General features: G+C 45.8%; 1 protein-coding gene across 1 annotated transcript in view; it reads right to left on the reverse strand.

The window, feature by feature from the left end:
* The window catches only part of ARRB1 (arrestin, beta 1), a 96,349-nt gene that overhangs the window by 12,387 nt on the left and 58,247 nt on the right, over positions 1-25,715 (reverse strand). The window contains exons 2-10 of the mRNA XM_006875418.1: positions 11,273-11,303; positions 8,931-8,991; positions 5,594-5,638; positions 4,743-4,939; positions 4,455-4,514; positions 3,658-3,725; positions 2,670-2,805; positions 1,413-1,497; positions 952-1,024 (exon numbers count right to left, since the gene is read on the reverse strand). Of these exons, the coding sequence (XP_006875480.1) occupies positions 952-1,024; positions 1,413-1,497; positions 2,670-2,805; positions 3,658-3,725; positions 4,455-4,514; positions 4,743-4,939; positions 5,594-5,638; positions 8,931-8,991; positions 11,273-11,303 (756 nt within the window). The remainder of the gene's footprint in view (positions 1-951; positions 1,025-1,412; positions 1,498-2,669; positions 2,806-3,657; positions 3,726-4,454; positions 4,515-4,742; positions 4,940-5,593; positions 5,639-8,930; positions 8,992-11,272; positions 11,304-25,715) is intronic.

Genomic DNA, 25,715 nt, shown 5'->3' on the forward strand with positions numbered 1-25,715 from the left:
TGACGTTGTCAAGGACTTCATTCTTATTGAATCAACTATGAACACTCACCGAAGCAGCAGTCAAGAGATCAAGTGACGTATTGCATTAGGCAAATCTGCTGCACAAGACCTTTTTAAAGTGTTGAAAAGCAAAGATGTCAGCTTGAGGACTAAGGTACTCCTGACCCAAGCCATGGTATTTTCAATAACCTCATATGCATGCGAAAGCTTGCCAGTGAGTACGGAAGACCGTAGAAGAATTGATGCTTTTGAGTTACGGTATTGGAGGAGAATATTGAAAATGCCACAGGCTGCCAAAAGAACCAAAAGATCTGTGAGGGACCAGTCGCTGAAGAAGGATATCATGTTTGGTAAGGCAGAGGGTTAGAGAAAAAGAGGAAGACCCCCAGCAAGATGGATTCGCAAAGTGGCAGCATCAATGGACTCAAGTGCGGTAACAATAGTGAGGTTGGCCCAGGATTGGGCAGTGTTTTGTTCTGCTGTGCCGACTGACTTGATAGCAACTAGCAACAGCAACAACAACCCACATACAACCCCTTCCTGACAATTACTGGGCAATAATTTATCCAATCATTCCTTTATCAAACAAATAATCCTGCGGAAATTGTCCTTCTTCTTTCCAAGGAAGCTCACAGCAAAGTATCATCCTTTAAGCTAGGTTTCTGGTACAATGTAATTCTTCTCTCTCTGCGCACCCAATTCCTTTACATTCCTTACCTCTCGTTTTGTCAATGTACGTTTTAATGTGTGTAGCATGCATTTTCCTACAGTTAGCTAAGGTGGCCGCTTTCTAAACAGCTGCCCTAGAACATCAGTGTTGATTGGTGAGGAAGTCTGAGACCAAGAATGGGTGGAAGAGAGACACCAGAAATCCTCATACAACCCCCACCATCCCTACCCTCCACCAAAGGCCTCAGGTAGGTGTCCAAGGCCAGGTGTCTGCTCACTTACTCAGCCTCCTCCATGGCCACGGGGCATTTGTACTGGGCTGTGTTGAAAAGGCAGATGTCCGCATACTGGCGCACTGTGGTGAAGAGGTAAACAGGTGTTATGCACTTGGGTGCACCTCCCAGAGGTATCCCAAATTCCCCTACTTGGGGATGTTCAGCCCCAGCCAATGGTCAGAATTCACTGGGGTTTCTGGGGGAAACGTCCCCTATTCCTTACCCGAAGGACAACCTCACACACCTACCCCCTTCCATTACCAAAAGGACAGCTCTGTGCTGAACCCAGGACAGCTATGAGAAGAGGTTGCTTACCTAGTCAATAAACCACCTGTGTTATTACCTCAGAAGTCTGACTCTGGGGCTCAGAGAAAGCTCTGGGCATAACCCTGGGCCCGTAGCTATTTACAAGGCTATTAAAAAGAGGTCCCTCCACCACCCCAACCTTGGGATGATTCCCTGGGGTACCCGATATCTTGATCTTCTTCACTGTCTTGTTGGTGTTGTTGGTGACATGAACATTAACACTGATGGGCTCTCCATGGTAATAAATCTGGGAGGCAGAAGAAAGCAGAAGGGTTGGATGCAGGACATCAAAGTTCTAGACAAAAGGAAGGGAGAAAAGGCCCCACAAAAGCTTCCTGGGGTTTCCCAAACCTTGGTTATTCTATCATTTGCTCTAAGTTCACCAGCTACTTCCCACCACTGCCAGGTGACACTAAAGTCACCAAGCACATCAGACTTAGTTCTCTGAATGAGGAAGTGACACTTGTGGATCTCAGTACTGGCTTGGTCACCAGTTATAATGATAACAAAAACACTAACAATAAAGATGGCGACAGTGAAGCAGTGGCCTTGCACAGGTTCCCTAAACCTCGGTTTCCCTTCTGTCCAGTCCGTGAAGGGGCTGGGCAAGGTGATGTCTCAAGCCCCGTTGACTCTGATGACCTGGGGTTTTAGACACTAGAAGGATCTGCAAGAAACAGTGCTGCTGTTGTTATGTGCCGTGGAGTCGGTTCCGACTCATAGCGACCCTGTACAGGCTTTCCGAGGCTGTGAATCTTTACAGGAGCAGAAAACCTCATCTGTCTCCCATGGAATAGCTGGTAGTTTCGAACTGCTGACCTTGTGGTTCACAGCCTGATTCGTAACCACTACGCTACCAGAGACAGTGAGAAGGTGGAAAAAAGGCTCACAGAAGATTCAGCTCTGACTCTTCACCTCTGGTTTTGCCCCCAGGCACTTGCCTTCAACTGTTTCCCAAGAAGGGGAGACTCTGCCCGGTCCCACCCCTTGAATAAGGAAAGCTTCAGCTAACAGCAGCTATCAGGCAGCTGGTTTTGATTAAAAGCCTGAGGGAACATATACTGGTGGTTCCTTCAGGAGGGACAGCTCTGGCTTGGCATTGTTATCACATGTGGTCAGGGTGTCCCTTTGCCTGAGCTGGCCAGTCATCTCACAATACTCAGCCCCAGGCAGGCAGTGGAGGAGATGGGCAGACCTCCAGGAATCTTTTGGAGGGTGCACTGTTCCCTTGGCATCGTCAGGCCTCAGAGTCTCCTCCAAACACCCTGAAAAGAGATCTGATTCCCTAACTAAGCCCATGGTCCTAGGGCTGGTGTCAAAAGCTCCTACTGAGGTGTCTCCAGAGACCACCAAGAGCTAAGGTCTGAGTCCAGGCCATGGAAGAACAAGTCCCACCCTTGCCACGACTGAGCCTCCTACCTCTTTATCCAGAGAGGCCTCTAGGTGCAAGGGCTTGTCCGACATGAGGAACTGCCTCGTAGTCTCGGCTGTGGGCTGGGGGCCAGGCCTCTCGGGGGCATACTGAACCTTCCGGATGACCAGACGCACAGAATTCCTAAGGGAGTGAAAGATGACCAGTCACCTGCCTCCATCCCCATTCCTTGGATCCTTACCTCCCTCACCTGCTCAAGAAACTGCCATGACTCCCCGTTGCCTTAAAATCCATCACGAACTGCAACAGTTGGACTACAATTGTTCCATTGACACTGAAGTTAGGGTGGTTCTCTCAGTGTTACCGCCCTATACTTCTCTGGTTAGGTCCTAATTCACGACCATAGCCCCCTTCCTTTTTCTTGTCTCAGGACTTAAGAGGAGAAGGTGTACAGAAAAGGAGGGGACAAGGGATCCATCACCGCACAGACATTAGTGGTTCAAGCTGGAGATGCCTGCAATACAATCTCTAACCACCAGGTGGCAAACTTAGTCCATTGCCTAAAGAGGGCATTTAGGAACTGGGGTGCCGGGTATATCAGAGTTGGAGACTGAGGCCAGTCAAGTCAGAAGGGAAGGTGAGGCCTGACCCCAGGTGGGACAGGCATGAGCGTGGAGCTGGGAAACCTCCCAGAAGTCAGGGCCAGCTGTTTCACTGTTTAACCATTTGAACAATTTGGATTTCTTTTGTTGTTGTTTTATAAAACAAAATAGAAAGGTGTGCAGACTTGAGGGACGTGATGGAGGCATCTGATCAGTGGTACAAAGGAAAAGACACTGAGACCTGAGCCAGGGCAGTTGAGACCACCTTCTCCAGGAAGCCCTCCATGACCTGCCAGCCTTCCAGAGTGCCCTACTCAGAGTTCCCAAGGCTGGAATGTCTGTCACTCCTCACACACTTCCAAGTATTGTTACATATCTCTTCTGCATGCCCACCCTGCCTCCCTCCCTCAGATGGAAGCTGCATTCTGCTCACCGCTTGTGGATCTTCTCTTCCAGGTTCTCCGCACAGAAGGCTTTGACCTCATAGTCCACACCGCAGGCCTATGGGGAAAAAGTCACTGAGCACAGGACCTGAGAGAGGGCAAGGACCCCTGGGCCCAGTTAGGCCACCTTCTCACTTTACAAACCAAAATGCTGAACAAGAACACTGACCTCCCATGGCCTGCCTCTCCTTGGTCTGACCTTTATAAGGCCCTTGAGCTCAGCCTCTCCCAACTGCCCCCAGTATACTATACCCCAACCATCGCCAAGTGTGCTCTGCTCGTCCGACTCCATAACTGACAGCAGCAGGTACAGTGGGCAGAGCCTGCTTTGAAGGGATCTAAACGTCTTATGCAGCCCACTCAACAACACCCACTGTCTCCATGTTGCAGGTGAGGAATGAGGCTCAGAGCTCTGGGGCCTGGATCTGAGCACACTCCCCCACTCTAATGGGGCGGCATCACTCTGAGTCTTGCTGTTGGTCACACTTCCACACCTGCACAGGGTTGTCGGGTGAGCTATGTGAGACCAGGTCCTCAGAACACATTGGTTCTGTTGCAACCCACACAAGTGACTCAGGAGGGTCTCAGGACCTGTCACTGAATGGGGGAATGAGAGCTGATTGCATGTCTTTCACTGTGTCTCAAAGGAGACTGGTTTCTCAAAGCAGGGATCATCAGTCTGGCCTCAAGGAGATCTCTGGGAGCATGGGCCTAGGAGAAAGCTAGGGAAAGACCTGGAGACATGAGTGTCCTGTGCCCAGAGAGATGTCCCCTTGGGCTGACCCACCTTCCCAGTGTCTTCAGGCCCTGGTTGCAGTGTCACAGAGCATGGGAGGTTCGGAGGGATCTGTTGGAAAAGCACAAAGAATGAGGCACCTGTCCCCTCTGAGCACCTTTCTCCCACCAGTGATCTGGGCTCAGGAGGGTCCAGGGAGCAGCTTCTGGCAGAGGCCAGAGAAAAGACACTCACCAGATGGGAAACTGGGGGACACCGAGCTGCTGGCCACTTGCCCCCATGTGCCCACCTAGAGGTGGAGCTTCTGCAATGGGGCCCCAGGGGATAACAGGCCCTGACCTCAAAGGTGAAAGGGTAGGCATGCTCGCCCAGCTTCTTGATGAGACGTTCCTGCAGCCGCGTCAGGGGCTTCTTGTCTTTAGGGGCCGGTGGGAAGGACTGCACATTGGCCACAAACAGGTCCTTGCGGAAGGTCAGGCCCAGGACATCCAGGTCCTCCCGGCCATAGCGGAAGGCGCAGGTCAGTGTCACATAAACTGTGGGGAATAGGTGGCACTGAGGAGAAGATTGGGAGAACACCAGCCACAGCCAGCCCAAAGTTCCTGTCAGGAGGGCTGTGTGACATCAGTGTTGGGGTGCCTGCCCCCAGTGAGGAGGAGGAAGTGGGGCTGACTGATAGGCCCATTCTGTCCTCCACCTTCCTCTTGAGTCCAGGAATGTGTGAAGGGGTACAGGACCTGGTCCCGTAGGATTGGGGTGGGGCCTGAGTGAGGAGCAATGTTGGAAGAGCTGAGGGTGGTGTCTGGAAGACACGAGAGCTCAGCCCAGCCCAGCCCATGTCTTCTTGCAGACCTTGCATGATCCCTTCACTTCCCTGGTATCAATTTTCTTTGCTGTAAAATGAGACACTTCCACTCCTGCCATTAGCATCATCAGTCCCTGGGCAATTACGGTACATGGATGATAAAGGGTCATTAGAAGGTTCTCCCAAAGTGTGTGTGGTGGAGGCTGTCCTGGTCTGAGGGGTTTATTGAGGACTGTCTGGGACAGTCAAGAGGAAATGGCAGGGAGAGGCACTAGATTAGCTGATGTCCTGCCCAGGAGTGGAAAAGGCTGTGGTCCTGGACTGGAAGTCAATATGGGAAGTAGGGGAGGTCCCTTTTCCTCCCAGGGGTGGGGCACAGCCTCACCTCTCCTCTCCTTGAGATACTCAGGATCCACCAGAACCACACCATCTGAAAGAAGGACTTAGAGTGAGCACACCCTCCCAACTTGACCCTGAAGCATCCCTAAATCCCCTGAGTCCCAAACACCAATCCAAACCCAATGGTCCATCTGTCGAAACACGTCATGAAAGAAATGGGAAGTCCAGCATCTGAAGCTGGTACCGTCCACCTACTTCCCAATTTCATCTTCACTACACCCCCAGCCCCACCACATGTGGGCTTTGCAGCTAGGATGACTGAGCTGCAGACCTTGACTTTTAAAGGACCACGGAGTGCAGGATTAAAAGCCTGGCCCCTGAACCAGACAGCCTGGGTTTAAACCCTTCCTCTCCTACCGCCCAACTGGTAACTCTGGGAAGGTTACTTAACTTCTCTGTTTCTTCATCTATTAATATGAGTAACAAGGGTCTAAAACTCCTCGGACAGGTATTCTTTGAAATTTAGAACTTTTGAACTATATATAGATAGATAATATGGTGTATCTTTCAAATATTCTGTAATGCCCTTTACAGCACTCGGGGTAGTACCTATGATAAAACCCACAAATACTTCTGTAGGGAAACATGAATATTCTCACCAAGGGGGTACCAAAAATATATGTAGATGTTGTTTTTAAGTGCCATCGAGTAGGTTCCAACTCACAGCAACCCTGTATAGCATAGGGTTTCTGAAGCTTTAAATTTTGCAGGGGTAGGAAGCCTCATCTTTCTTCTGTGGAGTGACTGGTGGATTCAAACTGCCATCCTTGTGGTTCAAAGTCTAGATACACACACGCAAAACCCAGTTTTCATCGAGTCGACTCCGAACTCTAGGTTAACTCATAAGTCAGAGTAGAATGTGCTCCATAGGATTTTCAGGGACTGATTTTTTCTGAGTTAGACTGCCTGGTCTTTATTCTGAGGCATCTCTGGCTGGACTTGAACCACCAACATTTTAGTTAACAGTCAAGCATGTTTACTGTTTGTATCATCCAAGGATTCCACTGTCTCATATGAGTTTAGATCAGGTTTTGTCACCAAGTAAATTTTGCACCAAACTTATGAACAATTTTAGAGTTTGGTGCTTTCTGGATTTGGGATTTGCCAATTGGGGGTTATTGTCCTGTAGTTGGCTCACCGGCTTCTGTAGGAGTGAATGAGTTAATATATGTGGAGTGCTTAGAAGGTGCCTGGCATAGGCAATCACTACAGAGAGTGAGGGCGTGCCTTCATGACCCAAGACTGCCCTAGAGAGCATAGATACTTTGAATTAGGAAAAGATCTTGGGAGGTGTCTTCAGTCTCTGTTAGGACCACCACACAGGTGAAGATAGACCCCATTTCACATGCCTCGGGAAGGGTTTCCATCTCCCATTCCTGTGCCTCCCAGCGTCTGCCATCAGGACGCAGCAGAAAAAAAGGGGTGTGTGGAGCCAGATTGCTACCTACTAGCTCTGTGTGCCTCATTCTTCTGTCTGTAAACAGATAAGACAGTAGCTACCCTGAGGCTCTGGGACATCATGCTCTGTTGTTAGTGCTATGATAACTAATCTTACATGTCATCTTCACTAGGTTATGATGTTGACAGTTTGGCAGGTACTAAGCCAGTTCCTGTTCAGTAATGTAATGTACTCATAGCTACACTATATAGGGTTTCCAAAAAGTGGCTGGTAGGTTTGAACTGGCAACCTTACAAATAGCAGTCCAGTGCTTATCCTATAGCACCACACCAGGCCTCCTACTATAATGTTGTTGTTAAGTGCTGTCCAGTCAATTCCAACTCATAGCAACCCTGTATCGGTATCGGGTTTCCACGGCTTTACTTCACAGGAGCAGAAAGCCTCATCTTGCTCTGGTGCAGCGGCTGACAGACTCCAACCTCAGACCTTGTGGTTCGCAGTCCAGTGCTTACCTGCAGATGTGCACCTTGCCAGACCCCACAATTGCATAAATCATTTCTTGTAAGTAAATCTTTCTCCATATATTTATACAAGGGTTTTTCAAAAAGTTCCTGTGAAAATTCCATTATGTTTTCATTCCATTTTTTCAGGAACTTTTTGGAGTCCCCTTGTGGATAGATGTTGTTTGTTGTTAAGTGCCGTCGAGTCGGTTCCGACCCATAGCGACCCTGTACAGGGTTTCCGAGGGTGTAAATCTTTACGGGAGTAGAAAGCCTTATGTTTCTCCCGCGGAGCAGCTGGTAGTTTCGAACCGCTGACCTTAAGGTTCGCAGCCCGATTCGTAACCACTACGCTACCAGATAGATAGACAGACGTAAATATATGTTGTTGTTGTTAAGTGCCATCGAGTCAGATCTGACTCATAGCTTCCCGGTATGGGGTTTCTGAAGAGCGGCTGGTGGGCTTGAACTACTAACCTTGTGGTTTGCAGTTCAGTGCTGATCCTATAGCACTACACCACGATCCCATATATGTGTGTGTGCTGTTGTCGCTATTGTTTTTGTCAAGTACAATCAAGTCAATCCTAACACATATCGATCCTATGTACAACAGAATGAAACACTGCTCCGTCCTCTGCCACCTTTACAATTGTCATATTTGAGCCCATTGCTGCAGCCACTGTGTCAACCCATCTCATTGAGGGTGTTCCTCTTTGTTGACGATCCTCCACTTTACCAAACATGATGTCCTTATCTAGGACTCGTCTGTCCTGATAACATGTCCAAAGTACATAAGGCGAAGTCTCGCCATTGTCGCTTCTAAGGAGTACTCTGGTTGTACTTCTGCCAACACAGATGTTGTTTGTCCTGTGACAGTCCATGGGATACTCAGTGCTATATGGATACACTTCACTGGCTTTGCTCCCCTAGAAAATTCAACTAAGACTGTTGCTGTCCAGTCATTTCTGACTCACGGCAACCCCAGGTGTGCAGAGCAGAACTGCTCTATAGGGTGTTTGAGACTATGACCTTCAGAAGCAAATCACCAAGCCTGCCTTCTGAGGCCCCACTTGGTGGATTCGAACTACCAAACTTGTGGCTACTAGTTGAGCACTTAACCCTTTGGGACACCCAGGGGCTCCCTGGTCTTACGATAAGTGATGGCATGTCATTGTCACTGTCATAACCATCTAGAGTCTTCCCTGTTTCTAGCCACAATCCTTCTGACAATTTCTCATCCACCATCCTCAGTTGATGGTAAATAACTGCTCAGTAAATGCTTGCTGAATGAAGCCAGAAGTTATCCAGGTTCCATTCTTAGAGACCTGAGGGCCATTCCTGGGCAGCTTCAACATGCCTTTCTGTGCAAGAGACCAGGCTAGCCCTGCCTCCCACTCCTTCCTCCCTCCCCTGCAAGGACTCACCCACTGGGTCCACGAGGTCAATATGGTCCACAAAGTCCCGCTTTCCCAGATAGACGGTGAGCTGGAAAGGAGAGGCACGGGGGTGTTAGCAACTGAAGCCTGGGAGACGATCTCTGAGAAGCCTGCAAGCTGTCCCTAAAATGCCGAGACTCTTAACCAAATCTTGATCTGAACTTGATACAGCCGTAATACCAAGAATAACAAGCCCTTGTAAAAATGTAAAAGCACCTGTCACAAAACAGTATGAAGGAGTTGTTGTTAAGTGCCATTGAGTTGGTTCCAACTCACAGCTACCCTGTACAGGGTTTTCGAGGAGTGGCGATGGACTTAAACTGACGACCTTGTGGTTCACAGTCCAGTGCTGATCCTATAACGTCATATCAGCATTCCAGATGAAGGACTTACTATTTCCATTTTACAGATGATGACATGGAGGCTCAGGGCACTGAAGAAAAAGCGCTACTGAGTAGAGTAGCAGAAGCAAAGAAATGAGCTGAACAGGAATGCTTAGCGTGACGTCAAGAGTGGGGGAGATATACCAGGCCAGATACACTGAGAACTCTGGCTGTTCTGAACTCTGGGCTCTGTGCTCAGCGAGTCCTTGTCCCCCATGGAGTGTGGCACTTATACGAGAAGGTCCTGAGGACCTGCGACTCCAACAATCCCTAAATCCTGATGACTCTAACCCACGTCATATTCAACTCCACCATGCCTCTTAATCCCCACAGCTACTCTTGACTGGACTACTGTACCGGCCCGCTCCACAGTCTGCTGTCTTGTAGCCTCACCCATGCTGGACCAGTCTCTCCTCTTTTCACCCTGGTCATCCTTGAAAACGCAAATTTAACCATGCTGCTCCCCTCTGAAAACTTTCAAATGGTTCCTCAGTGCCCAGAGGTAAGGATGACAAATGGGATTCATTCCCAAGTGCCAGCTCTGATCGATTGGTAGGGGCTGCCTGGAGTCTTGGGTTGAGAAGGAAACTAAGGTAGAATCCAGCTGGGCAAGAAAGCATGTCATGGCTGGCTGATTGGTGATGTCTGCTGTGGGCACAGAAGGGGGATGTAGAAGCAAATGAGGTGCTGTTTGCCAACCCAAGCCAGGAGTCTAAGCTCCTAAGCTCCTCCACAGGACTCCCCATGAGTCCTGCAACCTCCCTAGCTCAGGTCTCACTGCCTTCTGCCTCCCTCTGGGCACTCTGAGACTGAACTGTCTGTGATTACCCCACACTCACTGTGATTTGGGGTTCATACATTGGTGTTGTTGTTGGGTACCATCAAGTTGATTCAGACTCATAACAACACCATGTGATAGAATAGGACCATCCCATCATTTTCTTGACTGTAATCTTTTAAAAAGGAAGATTACTGGGGTTTTTAGCCACAGAGCTGCTGGCTGGGTTTGAACTGGCAGTCTTTTGATGAACAGGTAAGCACTTAACCAATGTACCACCAGGGCTTCTTAATGCCCTTTTTCACCCTGCCTTGCCTGGAAATGCTCTTCCTGACCAGGCTGGACCAGGGTCCTTCCTTTGCTCACACAGCACCTGACACCCCTTTATGTTGAAATGATCCCTGTCTATGCTGTCCCCCATTGACACAGAATGGCAGGGCGGTGCCTTATTTATCTCAGTACACTCTATCCACAATCCCCACTGGGCTTGGCCCAGACCTGGCATGGAATGATGTCAGTAGTGCCTATTTGTTCAAATGAGAGGAAAGCAGGGAGGAGTCAGGGCCTGTGAAAAGAAAGAACGGGAAGCAGACACAGGGAAACAGCCCTGGATAAGTAGTGCAAGAGACTCACGGGGCAGCTGACACCAGGGCTATCAGTGCCCCAAAGGCCCCCAGCTATTACTGGATTTATTACACTCACGTTTATCTCCCTACGAGAAAAGGTCAGGTCAGGTGGTCGCCCCTACACCACAGCAGGGCTTCCTGAGTCCACACAGTTTCCTGAGGTGGCTCTCTCCCTCCTCTACTGAGACCTCCTGAGACCAGAACTGTAGTCCTCCTCAGACTGGGGGCTGTGTCTCCACCTTCCCATGCAAGTACTCAGTAACTGTTGACAAGTTGGTTCTCGACTCTTGGGGACCAGATAGGACAGAGTAGAACTGCTCCATAGGGTTCCCAAGGCTGTAATCTTTATGGAAGCAGACTGCCACATCACTCTCCTGTGGAGTGGCTGGTGGGTTTGAACTGCCAGTCTTTCAGTTAGCAGTTGAGTGCTTAACCACTGCATCACCAGGTGGTCAGTAGAGATGCATTTCCTTAGTTGTCCCAAGAGTGGAAACAAGAGCTTGGGGTCAGGATGGGACTGGAGTCCAGCTCTTTCACACTCACCTTTCCATTTGGGCTCGCCTTCTTGAACACTCTGGAGAGAAAGGGAGAAAGGAAGGCCAAGTTAGCACATCCTGCCTGGGTCAGGGGTGGGGGTGGGGGAGGAAGGAGAGGGTTCCTGCAGGCCACCCTGAAGCAGGTCAGAGGACCAGGGGCCATGGGACCCAGGCTGAATCTCCAGCTCCACCTCTAGTGGCCCAGGCCCCATCACCACTCTTCCATGCTATGGCAACAGTGTCTCCTGTAGTCTGTTAACACAGCAGCTTCAAAAGCCGAATTCCTAAACCCGCCCAGTTTGCCCAGATGAAAAGTCTCCTTTTGGTGGCATCACCTCCTAGTATTTCTCCCTCAGTCTTTCCAGTCACATCAGCCCCAGTGCTGTTCCTCAAACACACCAGGGCAGTTTCGGCCTCAGGTCTAACATACAGTTCCCTCTGCCTGGGACACTCTTCCCCCAAATTATCTGCTTGCCCCACCCTATTGCCCTGTGTGAGACTACAGCCTGTTCCTCAGCCAGCGCTTGTTGGCACTCTCATGCTCTTGCTCGAGGACAGAGTAGAGCAGCCCTCCTAGGGCTTCCAAGGCCATAAGCCTTTACTAAGTCTTCCACAGAGCGGCTGGCGGATTCAAACAGTAGCAGCCCAGCACTTAGCAGCTGTGTCACCAGAGCTCCTAACACCAGGGGCAAGAGGAAGAAGGGCAGATTGGGACATAGGCCCTGAGGTGAGAAAATGAAAGATGGAATGACAGATGGAAACAGCAACACAGAGAGGGAGAGAGAAACAGCTACAAGCAGAGCAGTGGAGCAGACACAGAAAGATGTAGCAGGCTAAGAAGGAGCCACGGCGCCCAGAGCCTTCCCCAGGAGGTCAGCAGGCATCCAGGTGGGCAAGACATGGGGGGCGGGGGGCACAGCATGGTGGTGACTCTGTACTACTGCCCCAGCCCCCACACTGTCCACCTCTACCCCTTCTGGGGCCCCAAGGGACCACTGATGGGCCTGAGCTTTGCTGGCAAAGAAAGGCCTGGCACATCCCTCCCCCACATTCCCCAGGAGCCCTGCGTTCTTCTCATAAATATTTATCAGTGTTTGGAGTGTGAAGATGCCACAGTCAGCTGAAGTGTGATCACTGCTAAAATGAGAAAAAATAGAGATCACACGGTTTGAACCCACTGGGGCTGGACCCACAGAAGAAACAGAAGAAGTATCACAGACCACAAAGACCCCAGCTGTTTCCAGAAGCCATGTCCCCACCACCACCAGGAGTCCTGGGTTTGAGGGAAAGGAGCAGACCTCCTGGGCTGCCACAAATAACCTAGCCAGAGAAAACCATTCCAGGGACCCATGAGAAAGGCAAGAGGTACCCTAGCCACAGGATGAGGCTGGGGGCCAGGCTGGGAGGAGTGATAATCAAGAAGGGAGGATGGAAGAAGGAACTAGCAGGGGTTGAATGCCTAATTATTCTCACAACAGCACTTTAAGGTGGCCATTATAACCCTTATTGATAATTCACTCAAGGCTCAGAGAGAGGCGGTGATTTGCCCAGGAACACACAGCAATTGAGAGGCTAAGGTTAAAAATCAGCTCCAATTCTGTCTGCTAGTCTCCAGAAGCTGTGTGTTTTCCATCCAACTCCACTGTTTTCGTAAAGGCAATAGCGACAACGAGGGGAAACAGGAACAGAAGAGGGGAAGGCAGAAAGAGGAGATGAAAGGCAGAGTGCATGGGATGAGTGAATGAAGAAGACTAAGGGTGAAAGAAGCAGGAAACAGGGTTACTGGTGAGGGTGGCACCTGGAACCACCTCCTTCGGGATGTTGATGACTTCCTTAAACAACGACAGCATCTGTGTTTTCTGAGAGCATGTTATACCCTCGTCAGGTCTCTATGTAATTTTCTCAGAATACTGCTGATCCTTGCAACAACCCATTTCAGAGGTGAAAAAACTGAGGCTCAGGAAAGCAAACTGGGGTCACCTGTCTCCAGAACTTACATCCTTTCCACTTTGTCACAAAGCCAAGCCCCTCCCTGAAACAACTCCTCTGGCTTCCCAAACTCAATACTGTCAGAAAAAAGACGCCTGTGGGGGCGTTTCTAGTTTACCTCCCATGAACAGCACCACAGAGATGGCCCCCGTGGCTTCTGCCCATCCACTCTGAAGAGCAAGAACAAACGCACAGGACTCGTGGTCAAACCCAAACTTTCCGATTGTGGGAAGGGTTAGCTTTGACTTCTTTCCTAATCCTGTCCGTACCCTGCAAAGCTGATCCTCAGAGACAAGACTGGGTTCCCACAAAAGAAATACCAATGTTGTCCTAGCTGCTTAACACTCACTGTCAACAAGGAGCCCTACCCTGGCTATCTCAAGAAAAGGGGTGGGGTACTGTAAGGAGGCAAAAATCTCACGGGAAGGATGCGCAGGCAGGACGCACGGGGGCTGGAGTCAGGAACGGGGAAGCCATCAGATTCTTAGGCGGTTGCTCTCTCTCTCCACCTCTCCCTTTGGAGCTGCATGTTCTCCCTGCTGCTCTGCTCTCTGTGAGGCTGCTCCATTCTCTCTGTGGACCAGTCCTCCCTACTTACGCAGGCCTATTCTGCTCCTCCATCCTTTTGGCTTGCATGTGACTGTCACTCCAACTCTGTTTCTACTCTGTCTCTCTCTCTCTCTCTCTCTCAACTTCCCACTGCTTAACTGGTTGAATGGCCCAATTCCAAATTCCCAGGAAAGGATTTTGATTGGACAGCTTTAATCAGGTGTCCCACCTCTAGGCCAATCAACTGTGTATAGGGTGTGTTGTATGGTCCTTGAGGCATAAGCAGAAGATGGTCTCTAAAGCAGTGTTTTCCAAACCAGGAGTCACAACCTATAAGTAATTTTTAACAGAATAAAATAGAATAGGAAATATAAGTGTGCATTCCATGTAGCAAGAGTGTAGCAGATATTTACTACATTCATCAATATGCAGTTTTCTTCTAAGGCTAGGCATATGGGAGGATCAGTCTTCTCCAGTCTGAAGTTTGAGTGTCCATGTCACTTGTTCCAGCCAATGCAATATGAGCGGAGGTACCACGTGTCACTTCCAGGCAGAAACATATAAGGGCTGGTGCATAATACTCCATGTCATTTGTATTCATTTTCTTTGGTTGCTATCACAAACTTAGTGACTTTACGCACTTATTATTTGGAGAGGAAAGAGAGTCAGCAAGTGAAGTCATGGTGAGAACAGCCATGAGCTCATGGTTCATGAGGGAAGCCTGATCCTCCAACAGCTGGGGGCCAGATTGGATAGCCTTGTTCTGCCCAGGTTGGGTCAGGACTAAGTAAAAAATTATGGTTTCAGCCTGGAGTTCAGGCAACTAGATACCCACTAATTGATATGTTACTATCAAGTCAGTTCCGACTCATAGCCACCCTGTATTGGGTTTCCTAGTGGGTTTGAACTGCCACATGCCTATCCGACAGTGCCACCGGGACTCCCAGGAATTCCATTCCCAGATATCTAGTCGAGAGGACCGATGTAGGGGAACAGGCTTTTTTGCAAAGCCAAATGTGGCTACATTCTTCTCACTAGTTTCATTCTACCTGCTAGCTAAGTCACTCTTATGTAACACTTGCTGGTGTGGTGTTGGAGATTCAGGGCTCTGGCAACATGCCACATTGGGTCACTAGACCCTACCACATTTCGATGGACCAGGAGCCTCAAGTCAACTGTGCTGCTGCCCAGGGACCAGCCTTGGTTGGCAGTTCAAACTCACCAGCTGCTCTTCAGAAACCTTATAGAGAGTCACTATGAGTCGGAACTGATTCAACCAACCACACTCAACTTCCTTGATCTCATGGAACGTCAGGCACATTTCAAGTTACTGGTCCATGCCCAGACAATTGAAAACATATAAGGAGCTCTGGTAGCATAGTGGTTACGAATCGGGCTGCGAACCTTAAGGTCAGCGGTTCGAAACTACCAGCTGCACCGCGGGAGAAAGATGAGGCTTTCTACTCCCGTAAAGATTTACACCCTCGGAAACCCTGTACAGGGTCGCTATGGGTCGGAACCGACTCGATGGCATACAACAACAACAACAAAATCCACACAAAAACTTCTGCACAAAAACTTCCGTTCATAGCAGCATTACTCATAACAGTCCCCTTCCCACTAAAAATAATCTAAATGTCCATCAACTGATAAATGTCTCTTTTAAATGGTATATGTATACAATGGAATTATTATTCAGCACAAAAAGCACTTAAGTGTGAGTTTTATAGCATGGATGAACCTTGAAAACACGATGCTAAGTGAAAGAAGCCAGATAGATACAAAAGGCCACATACTGTAAAATTCAATTTATACAAAATGGTCAGGATAGGTCAAATTCCTAGAACAAGAATGGAGACTAGTTGCCAGGAGCTGAGGGAAGAAGAAGCTGGAGAGTGGCAGTTAATGGGATTGGAGTTTCTTTTGGGGATGATAAAAGTGCTCTGGAATTACCGTATTTTCTCATATAGTGCACCCCTAGAAATAATGTGTGCACACATAGAACTTGAGTAGTATGCATAAGAAACACGCATGTGAGTGTGTTGCATGGTTTGCAAGAACCACATAACATGCTCATGATTTGTATAAAAATATGGCAGATTGTGATCGTTGCACAACTTTGTGAATATCACTAATGCCACTGAATTGGATACTTGAAAAGAGTGAATTTTATGAGCAAAAAAATTACACCCCAATTTTTTTTAAGTAAAATAACTTTAAAAAGAGAGGATTAATTAAAGGAAAGAAAATGTGCCTAAAAATGTTAACAGAGGTTGAGATGACCTCCACCCTCTTTGTAGCTCTTATTTTTACTGTGTTGTACAATAAGCAAGAATTATTATACAAATATTCTGGCATTTCCTAAACAAGACATGTCTCGTGTCTTTAGAGAAAAGGAGAGCCTGGAAAAACAAAACACACTGAAGTAAAGGAACTGCATCCCAAGATTCTGTATCCTCTGATGGGAGCATCTCTGGTCCTGTGATTGCACAATCCAGAGTCCTCACCTCTGTGGCTTCCTCATCTCCCTCTCCAGGCCTGTTACGTCAGCTGCTGTAATTGCTGTCCTGTATCTTATGCTCAGCTGGCTCCAGAAGGTTTTCCCTGATTGCCCCCAAGTCCAGGTTTGGTGCCACCCCAACTCCCGTATCGCAGCTTTCCCCATACTTTTGTAATGGTCTGTTTGCTATCCCTCTGCTTCACTAACACATACAACTTAAACGAGGGTAGTAGAGATTGTCTCTGCATAGCATGCCACCAGTGACATAGTACGTGTTCAAGAAATAAATACAGGCAACATATTGTTGAAGAGGAGTCCTGGTGTGGCGCTGTAGGGTAAGCACTGGACTGTGAACCACAAGGTTGGTGGTTCAAACCCACCATCTGCTCCTAGGAAACCCTATACAAGGTCTCTGTGAGTTAGAATCAACTCTACTACACCTAATAACAACAACTGTTGAGTCCGTTTCAACTCATAGTGACCTTATGCACAACAGAACAAAACACTGCCCATTCCTATGCCATCCTCACAATCGTTGTTAAGCTCAAAACTATTTCTGCTGCCACGGTGCCAATCAATCTCATCAGGGATCTTCTTCTTTGTTGCTAACCTTCCACTTTACCAAGTATGATGCCGTTCTCCAGGGAACGGTCCCTCCTGATAATATGTCCAAAGTCTAAGAGATGAAGTCTCTGCATCCTGGCTTCTAAGGAGCATTCTGGCTGTTCTTTTTTCAACACAGATTTGTTTGTTCTTCTAGCAGTTCATGGCACTTTTAACATTCTTCTGCATTGCTATAACTCAAATGCATCGATTCTTCTATAGTCTTCTTTATTCATTTTCCAACTTTCACATGCTTATGAAGCTACTGAAAATACTATGGCTTGAGTCAGGCACACCTTAGTCCTCAAAACATCTTTTAGGTCTTGAGCACTTTCAAAATGTCTTGTGCAGCAGATTTGCCTAATGCAATACATTATTTGATTTCTTGACTGTGCTCCATGAGATCCAAGCAAAATGAAGTCTTTAACAACTTCATTCTTAACATTTATCAAGATGTTTTTTATTGGTCCAGTGTTGATGTTTATTGTATTCTTTCCATTGAGGTGCAACCCATACTGCAGACTGTGGTCGTTGATCTTCATCAGTAAATATTTTAACTTCTCTTTGCTTTCAGCAAGCAAGGTTGTATCATCTGCATATCACAGTTTGTTAATGAGTCTTCCTTCAATCTTGATGCCATGTTCTTCTTTATATAATCCAGCTTCAAAATGAAATGGAATGCATAAAGATTGATATCCTAAATATTAGTGAGCTGAAATTGACTGGTGTTGGCCATTTTGAATCTGACAATCATATGGTTTATTATGCCAGGAATGACAAATTGAAAAGGAAAGGGTCATCATCAAAAAGAACATTTCAAAATCCACTTTGAAGTTCAATGCTGTCTGTAATAGGATAATATCCATATGCCTACAATGAAGTCAGTTAATACCACTATTATTCAAATTTACACACCAACCACTAAAGTCAATGATGATGAAATTAAAGAATTCTACCAACTTCTTCAGTGTGAAATTGATCAAACATGCAATCAAGATGTGTTGATAATTACTGGTGATTTCAATACAAAGGTTGGAAACAAAGAGGAAGGATCAGTCATTGGGAAATATGGCCTTGGTGATAGAAACAATGCTGGAGATCACATGATAAGAGTTTTGCAAGACCAATGACGTATTCATTGCAAACATCTTTTTTAAACAACATAAAAGATGACTATACACATGGATCTAACCAGATGGAATACACAGAAATCAGATTGACTACATCTGTGGGAAGAGATGTGGAAAAGTTACATATGATTAGCCAAAACAAGGCCTAGGGCAGATTGTGGAATAGACTATCAATTGCTCAAATACAATTTCAAGCTGAAGCTGAAGAAAATTAAAACAAGTCCACAAGAGCCAAAACTTGACCTTGAATATATCCCTCCTGAATTTAGAGATCATTTCAAGAACAAATTTGATTCATTGGGCACTAATGACCGAAGACCAGAAGAGTTGTGGGATGACATCAAAAACATCAATCACACAAGAAGAGAGCAAAAGGTCATTAAGAAGACATGAAAGAAGGAAAAGACCAACATGGATGTCAGAAGAGACTGTGAAACATATTTGCAGTTATAATACCATTTGGAACTGGTTGTTTTGTTATGTTAATGAGACAGGATTCCTGGAGGGTGTGTCTCAAGTCAAATAAAAGATATTAAATAAGCAAGGGAGAAAAGTAGAGTTTGGATAAAATACCATAGATGCCAAGACACATGGACATCTCCAAGGATCCAGGAAGCACAAGCTTAAGAGAGTGGACCCTTTTTCCAAAACTGACAGAGAGAGAAAGTTTTCCCCTAGAGTTGTTGTTGTTAAGTGCCGTCGAGTCAGTTCCGACTCATAGCACCCTGTATCTGAATTTGAACTTCTAGATTATTAAATTGTGACTGTAAAAATTTCTGTTTATTAATGCATTCCACTTGTGTTTTTGTTACAGCAGCACTAGGTAATAAAGAAAGAATTACCTGAGACTAAGGAAAGATGGTGGTGACGATCCTTCTTTCTAAGATTTATTCTTCTGCCTAAACTTCTCTTCCCTATCAAGATCAGTGGGCGTGGGGACTAGAAAACAGTCCATCAGAGCAGTGACTCAAGTACAGTCAGGAGGAGTCAGGAGAACAAGTGATGCACCTAGTCGAGGCCTCTGCTCAGCTTCTACCAACAGCCACTTCCTCATTCACTCACGTACCCACCAAACGTTCACACATCCCCTACCAGTGCCAGGCACCGGAGCACCAAGACAAACAACTCATAGCCTCTGCTGACCAAAAGACCATGATAAAGCCAAATTACAAACGCCCACCAATAATAACAAGGGCCACAAAGCATTGCACTCTCCCTACTGGCCAGGCCAGGCACTGAGCACTGCACACCGAGTCATCTTATTATTCCATCAAAATAGTCTCATTTTTCAGAGGAGAAACACATAAACAAGAGATCCTAAAAAAGCTTGCCTAAAGGTTGTTGTTATTGTTAAGTGCCATCGAGTCAATTCCTACTCACAGAGACCCTGTATAGAGCCAAGGATTGGTTGGTGAATTTGAACTGCCTTTTGTTTAGCAGTCCAGTGCTTATCCTACAGTGCCACACCAAGAGTCCTAAAGGTACACATCCAACATAAGAAAACTCATACAGGAGACAAAACCCATCAATGGACCATTTAGATAAAACATGTCTTACCCAACATCTGAAAACGCGTACCCCTGAATGCAGAACCACTACTCAGAAACTGCGAGAACCCTGGTGACAATCCTTTCCTTATGTGCACTGGGAAATTCATGTAGAGAAACATGCTCTGAATGCAGTGAATGTGGGAAATCCTTCAGATAGTTCTCATTCTTCTGTCAACATCAGAAAAGTCATCCAGGAGGGAAACCAGGTGCCAGCTATCGCTCCAAGAGTGTCATAGATATTAACTCATTAATTCTTCCTATATCTCTGGAGGTCCTACTATCATCCCATTTCACAGATGAACAAAATGAGGCACAGAGAGGTCAAGTAATTTGCCCAAGATTATACAGCTAGTTAAGGGCAGAGCTACATATTGGAACTCAAGTAGTCTGGCTCCAGAAACCATGTTATTAACGACTCATAATGCTGCCTGTAAGAGGTGGGAGTGTATAGTTCTGCTTGAAGAGTCAGGAAAGGCTACAGGGAGAAGGAGACTAAAGTGTGTGTGTGGGGGGAGTACTTTGAAGAAAACAGAAAGATGTCAAAAGGTGACAGTACTAGGGAGGGTAATTGAATTCACTGGTGCATGGTGGATGGCAGGCTGAAGTGTGTCCCAGAGACTGGGCTCTCACTCCCCGAAAGTCTCTGAACAACTTTAATATACTGGGCCCTGGGCTACATGCCTAGAGTAGGCTGTAAAGGGCCTTGAATTCTAGGCTAAGGAACTTGGACCACATCCATAATGAAATGGGAAGTCATGGGGGGAGGAGGACTGAATGGCTAGGACTTTATTTTGGACACAGAGATGCCCCCAATCCTGTAACTACCCCCCTCCCCCAACAAGCCCTGCCCCTGATGACAGTTATGGTTTGGCTGGCTGGGGTGGGGGACCCAGAGTGTGGCCTTCACGCTCGGGTATAGCCGCCCTACATTCTGACCCACTTTAGTGGGTGTGAGATCAGTCGTCAGGGAGCAGAACGGTGTGAGGACAGAGGCGTCTCTAAGGAGTAGCACCCATGACAATTAGTTTTAACTTGCTGGATGATCTCTCACAGCTGGAGATGCAGAAAGCTGCATTGGCAAATAGAAACCGCTCATGGCGCCATATCTGCCATACCCTAGATATGCCTCTGTGTGAGGAGCAGGTGGCTGTAGCAGCAAAGAGGTTTCTAGGGCCCTTATCACATTCTCCCTGGTAGCAGAGTTATTTGTGTACAGGCTTGTCTGCCAGAACTTAGCAGCCTGCCCTGGGTCAGAACAATGTCTGCCTGTTTATCCACTGTTGGTGCACCTGGCTCTCAGGACAACCCAGCGGGAGGAAAGGAAGCAGAAAGACAGGAAATGTCAGCCCCATTTCACAGATTGAGGATCATAGTGCGACTTCCTTTACTTCCCAGATGGAGGAATCAAACCCCAAGGGAAAGAAGAGTCTCCCAGAGCCAGGAAACTCAGGCTAAGAGAGAGTCGTTGGCAGAGACAGATTACCCAATAAACAAGGTAAACACGTGTTAAGGGCATCAACAAAACAGTGGCACTCATTGTCTAAAGCAAAGACCCATCAATGCCAAACACACAGGACACAAGGAAAAGGAGCGCCATAGTGTAAAGGAAGTGGTAAGACACTGAATGAAATTGATACCAGCTCCAGAGCATGAAAATGTTTTAGCTGGAAATAAATAAGGTTCATGCAGGGTCACAGTCACACACAAGACTGTTTAAACTATGAGGCCCCTACCACCTGAACACCTTTGCTGACATGTGTCTCCTATCATCTTCTCCAATGTAATTGGGAGCATACTATTTCTTTCTAATAAACAAGAGGTGGAGGTAGGTTGTCTAGTCTAACTCTTGCTATATGCCCCCACCATACAACTATATCCAACATGAGCAGTTACTGGGTAAGGATGGATGATATGAATAGAAAAAGGTCTCTGGTCCTTTTTAAGAGAACTGTCTTGGACATCTATGTCTGCTGATAAAGCAACTCCAGCCAGGAGAGAAAGCAATACTCCATGCCAAACATAAGGGTATGTCCTTGCACACATCCTGGTAAACAAACATTGGGAACTCCAGTCCCAGCTGACATGAAAAAACAATGAAACTCAAGTATGTGAATCATTGTAATGACTTCCATCAAATTACTTTTGTTCAACTGCATAGCATTATATAGAGAGTTATGTCCTAAATTTTGTAAACAATATTTCTAACTTCGGAGTTCTGGTGTGGTGCCACAGGATAATGCACTGTACCAAAAAAGTAGGTTTGAACTGCAGAGTCGATGGTTTCAATTCACCAGCTGCCCCTTGGAAACCCTGTATAGGGTGGCTATGAGTCAGAGCCAACTCAATGACACTTAACAACATCAACAACATTTCTAACTTCAACTTTAAAATATGTTTGGCACACTCATGAATGCAATCTAGCATACATTTAACATATACTAACATGGGTAATAATTTAAGATAATACTAACATAGCAAATGTCTAAAAATACTGGACACATTAGTATTTATCTACCACAAAAAGTTTCATGTATCAAGTAAGTTTCACTTTGGATTGTCTATCGTGTAGGGTACAGTGTTTGATGATAGTCCATATCTGTTAATAAACAAGGATGGCACAGGACCACCGGGTAGTGATGCATTCTGTTGTACTTAGGGTCATGCACTATGAACTCAAACCGACTCAACGGCACCTAACAACAACACAGGTACATTCCTTTTAATGTGCAAAATTTGCTATGTATTTCCTGTGCAAAATATGTTTCTGTTTTGCAACCATGAACTTCTAAATTCCTCATCCAAGAAAGCAATGTAAGGCGTTTAGCAGAACATCACATTTATATTTTATCAGAATATTTATGTATCTCCGTGTAAGGAAACTGAACAATTCCTCAAGGAAATAAATGAATACTTAGATAATAAAAATTACATAAATGCATTTTATTTTCCATTTCCCTTCAGACTGATATTGTTCTGATTCACCAAACTTGATGGCTAAGAGGTGGTGCTATTGTTACATCAATTATATACATCTTCGGACACTGGAGTTGAACAATTCCACATAGAAATAAAATGTGCACTTTATTAATCTTGTACAAGGTAACAGTTACATTTTCCTTTTAATTTCAGGCTGATTACTGGGTGCAACCTCATGTTCAGTTCTCTCTCACTGACTACGTTAAAAACATGCCACAGCGGCACTATAATCATGTGACTTGTAATGCACATGGTTCCGTCCTGCACAAAATGAACCAAATGTATCTTCAGATTGAGCATACTCTGGTACTTGCATGGCGCTCTTTGTGACCCCTTTCCACACCATCAGGTATCAGCAGTACACCAGTGAACTGTGAAGATGCAGCCTCGAGGAGGGAAAGTGTATTCACAAGTTTTTAAGCATTATTTCAAGACAAAAGGTACTGTAGAGATCTACAAAGGACTTCTAGCAAATGTTGTAGAACACATAAATGAAATTACTTCTGACTGTCTCAGACCTGAAAAACAAAATTACATGTTCCAGATCTATTTTTAAATGACTAATTTTCTACTATAAATTTTTATATTAACTTCCAAATTCAAATGTAAATTTTATGTTGTACAAATTTTAGTTTTATAAATTATGTTTATTTTTCAATTATTCAAATTTATGTGCTATTTTTAAGTGCTGTCCAGTCAGTTCTGACTCATAGCGACCCTGTATAGGGTTTCTGAAGAACAGCTGGTGGGTTAGAACGCTGACCTTAAGATTCAAATTGACCTTGCAGTCCAGTGATTGTCCTACATACAGTACCACTGCAGGATTCCTCATGCACTATGTTGGGCTGCTGCTGTTATTGTTAAGTGCTGCTGAGTCGGTTCTGATCCATAGCCACCCTGTACCTGGTTTCTGAAGAGCAGCTGGTGAGTTTGAACTGCTGACCTTGCAGTTGAGTGCTTATCCTACAGTGCCACACCCAGGATCCTTTATGTGCTATTGTTGTTGTTGTTGTTAAGTGCCATCGAGTCAGTTCTGACCCATAGCGACACTAGAGTTTTCAAGGAGCGGCTGGTGAGCTTGAACTGCCATCCTTGTGGTTCAAATAACTTTGCAGTCCAGCACATTAACCCACCGTGCAACACCAGGACTCCCTTTTATGCGCTATAGTAGAACCCAATTTTAAAAGTAACATAATTTTAAGGAAAAATGAAAACGTAGCAACTAAGGTGGTGCACAAAAACAAAAGCTCACAAAAGTGAGAAAAGGAAAAGGATTCGTGACACCCTAAAGACAATTGCAAAATTAACTTCCTTTTTTAAAAACATAATAAATCAGAGGAGACTTTTTCCATTGAACACTCAAGTTTAATGGATGCAAATCGTACTAGCACTGCTAGTGCTGAAATTGCAAATTACTAGTAGCAATATGAATATAACAGAATTTGTTCCAAATTCTACATCCATTCTTTACTGTAATAAAAATTAATAATTGTGCAGAAAGTGAAACTATTTTAGAATTTGAAATTGTTACATATGCAGACCTCCTAATTAAGAGAAATACAGATCCTGTTTTGCAGAATAATTTTTCTTATAATTTTGCAAATTATTGGGTCGAAAGAAGGCCAAGTTATTGTCAGCTCCATAGCAGACCACTGCAGGGCAGCTATTTATTTATTCTGGTCCTACTAGCCATACTATTCCATTCTGTGATGTGTTTATATAGTCTAACCTCTAAGGCTGTGAATCCTGGTGGGGCACTGTAGGTTAATGTGCTGGACTGCAAAGTTGGTTTGAACTGCAAGGTCAGTGGTTCAGCTCCTCAGAAACCCTATACAGGGTCGCTATGAGTTGAAACCCACTCTATGGCACTTAACAACAAGGCTGTGATTGGAGTCCTGGTGTGGCACTGTAGGATAAGCACTTGACTAATAACCAAAAAGTTGGTGGTTCAAACCCACCAGCCACTCCTCAGAGACCCTATACAAGGTTGCTTTGAACAACAAGGTTGTGATTGGGGGACCATGTTGAAGTGAGTTGTGAATGAGACAGGATTAAAGAGGAACTAAGAAGTAAGGATTAAGGTGGAGTTAAAGAGTAAGGATTGGAGTCCCGGTGTGGCGTGGTAGGATACCACTGGTAACCATAAGGTTGTCAGTTCTAAATCCCACCAGCCACTCCTATGGAAGTCCTAAACAAGGTTGCTATGAGTCAGAACCAACTCAACAGCACTTAATAATAACAACAAGGAGTAAGGCTTAAGGTGGAATTAAAGATTAAGGATGCCCTCACTTTATTAGAGGGTGTGACTTGAGTTACTACCATTAGTTTTCCTGGCAGGCATAGTCTGAGTCCAATTTATAGGACTGCTTTGGCAAAGTTTTATCTGCCCTCCAGTCTGTGGGACTTTCAGCCCACCACCTGACTTGATTCACCAGCTCCTGCAGTCTTGTGGATCAACAGCCTGTTGTCCAACCTGTCGATTATATGAGAATATGAGGGTTAGGAGACTCCTCCAGACTGGTCTCTGAGCTATGAATTTGGGACTTGCCAGCCTCCACTATTGCGTGAGCCATTTTCTTAGACAGTTTTGAGTTCTGTGAGTTGTTGCAGTGTATTGCAAAACCCTGGAATGTGAGGGAGAGGAGGAGTGGTGACTGATGTCAAGGAGTATGGGGGTACAGTATAACATATTGGGAAAGTCAGATATGTGGGATGTCTTTAACTCCACCTCATAAGGGCCAGCCTTGTGCTGAGCTTTCGCAAAGAAATCATTCATGCAACTATTTAAAAATTCGTGTCAAAAATTTCTGAATGGTATACAAACAAGATTCTGTTGCAAGAACATATTTCTAGGGTGCAGAACTAAGGGTGAAAATTGTAAGAAAGAGTAGTTACTGTCATCTCCATAAATTGGCTCTGAATAATGTTTTGTTTACAAACTCTTCAGTCCCAAATCATTTAATTCTTGACTTGTTATGGGTGGATTTAGCAATTGGTGCAATTTGAATATGATTGCTAAACATGAAACCAGTTGATTGTACATTGTCATATTTAAGCCAAAGACATGGTTTTGGCTTAATTCATGAACTGGAAGCACAAATTAATGAATGTCGGTATTGGAAAATCATTTTGCAACATATTGTTGTCATTATA

This window comes from Chrysochloris asiatica, unplaced genomic scaffold, assembly GCF_000296735.1.
Source record: "Chrysochloris asiatica unplaced genomic scaffold, ChrAsi1.0 scaffold00326, whole genome shotgun sequence".
NCBI classification, from domain to species: Eukaryota; Metazoa; Chordata; class Mammalia; order Afrosoricida; family Chrysochloridae; genus Chrysochloris; species Chrysochloris asiatica.